This window comes from Aureococcus anophagefferens (assembly GCF_000186865.1).
Source record: "Aureococcus anophagefferens unplaced genomic scaffold AURANscaffold_78, whole genome shotgun sequence".
Classification (NCBI taxonomy): domain Eukaryota; class Pelagophyceae; order Pelagomonadales; family Pelagomonadaceae; genus Aureococcus; species Aureococcus anophagefferens.
In genome coordinates this window covers 75,242-77,037 of record NW_008705629.1, presented here as the reverse complement: position 1 = coordinate 77,037, position 1,796 = coordinate 75,242, and the positions used below count along the sequence as shown (strand labels likewise).

Here is a 1,796-nt window from a genome sequence, read left to right as displayed (position 1 = left end):
TCCATGCAGTGTTACAGCAAGAATTTTTGTTTCCTATTCAGGTACTGGCAGCTTGGATGATGTGATGATTACTATAGCTGCACCCGCTTGGACAAGTAATGTCACGCCAAACGTAATAGTCCCAAGGTTGCACGGCAAGGCAAATACGCCAATAACCGTGCAGTGCACCCTGATTGCTCGGCCTTCGATTCCACCTTCCGAACTTTGCGCCAAGGTATCTGCGATCTTTATTAAGAACGATATCCCACGCTGCTCATCAATGGAGTTTCGACTTCCTATGTCTCTCGCATGTAGACTGATCCTACCTCCGAAACGCGAGGCCACGTATAAGCTAACAATTCAAACTGATAGAGAGCCAGTGAGTAACCGCACTCTTGCGATATGTTTATATCAAATGTTGATCAGGTCTTATTGAGCTCCGTCTTTAGTGACATGTTCCTATGTGAGAGCGGCACTGAGAGTACAGATCTTGTGTCGTCTAACGCCGTTTCTTTTGCTTATTTGTTCCACGTGCAAGAAGAATTGGACGTTACTGAGAGTGAATGCAGCACAACCGACCCTCGGGTTCCAAACAAGGCCATAGCCACGATTTTACTATCGAGGAATTCGGGTCGCTACCGTGTACAGTCCACCTCCATGTCAGCCCTGTGGCTTGTTTTGGACGAGCTTGCTGCTCGTCTAAAATCGCGGTGGGCTCACAGTGGTGGAATAAAGATGGCTTACACTGAACAACTTCCTCTGTCGGACTTCTATGCCACTTTGGACAGACACCATAATTCGCGTAGCGCTGTCCGTCGCGCTGAAGCAATGCTAAATGACTCCGCCCAGCAATATAGAATTATCCAGAAGAGACTTCTAATTCGCTTCAAAGACAGTCGCCCGGCAAATCTCGATAAATTAGATTTAATATTATGGCAAACACACTCGAATCTCCTTTATTTGGCTTCGTGTGTAGAGGTTGCTCATGATGCTCGTGATCATGCAGGGCACATTCTGGCATGTGGAACGCAGTTGCTGCTCTTGTTAATGCGAATGCGTTTCACTCTATCCCTGGCAGATTTTGATGTTCTTCGCAGCCATTTGAGTCCGGCGGTGATGGAATGTAACCACGGATCAGTAGACGATTCGTTATCGGGCTGGGAAGAGACTACAGATGCTTCCCTGACATATCTCCTTAAAACTTCCCTGTTGAAGTCCTACCCTGTGTGTGGTCGGCGCAATGACCATGAGCCAGAGCCTATTCCAAAGACAAACATACCTCCAGTGCCACTGGCGTTTCCTGTGACGACAGATAGACTAAAGAGGCATGTTGCCATGGTCTGTGACCGACTTGCGCATGGTCTAACTTTCACGAGCAATCGTGGGGCGCCCCAGGGACGCGCCTCAGCATCAGTCAGGTAGTAGATCGTGCCACTATTTCCAGTCATCAAGCCAAGCACCAGGCTGTAGCTTCCCCCGCGCTGCAAAAGCGCGAAGGGAGCAAGGGTGCAAAACCCAAGCCCCCACCCCTGACCGACAAGCGCTCATTCTCGAGTATAAAGCGCCACTACCGGGGGGGGCTTGTAGAGGGCCGTGGGGTGGGCTTCCCAGTCCCCACCGGCCCCACCGCCTAGGGCACTAGGGTATTAAAGGAAAGCGTCGTGACGCACTCACTTAGCTCATCCGGGGACGCCGGTCCCCCCTCACAAACGCTAATCTAGGACAGCTCGCGTCGGCGAAACGGCGCCACGGGGCCCGCGAGCCCCCCCCCCAAAGAGCAAAAGCAACAGCAGCATTGAAATTTAAAACAACATGAC

At 51.0% G+C, this 1,796-nt stretch overlaps 1 protein-coding gene across 1 annotated transcript; it reads left to right on the top strand.

Annotated features, from left to right (window-relative positions):
* Nucleotides 1–41: 41 nt before the first annotated feature.
* On the top strand, nucleotides 42–1,554 carry AURANDRAFT_72788 (hypothetical protein; the record flags this gene model as incomplete). Its single annotated transcript, XM_009043889.1, has 2 exons — nucleotides 42–358; nucleotides 406–1,554. 2 exons carry the CDS (start codon nucleotides 65–67, stop codon nucleotides 1,399–1,401), a joined length of 1,290 nt encoding a protein of 429 aa, XP_009042137.1.
* Nucleotides 1,555–1,796: the final 242 nt, after the last annotated feature.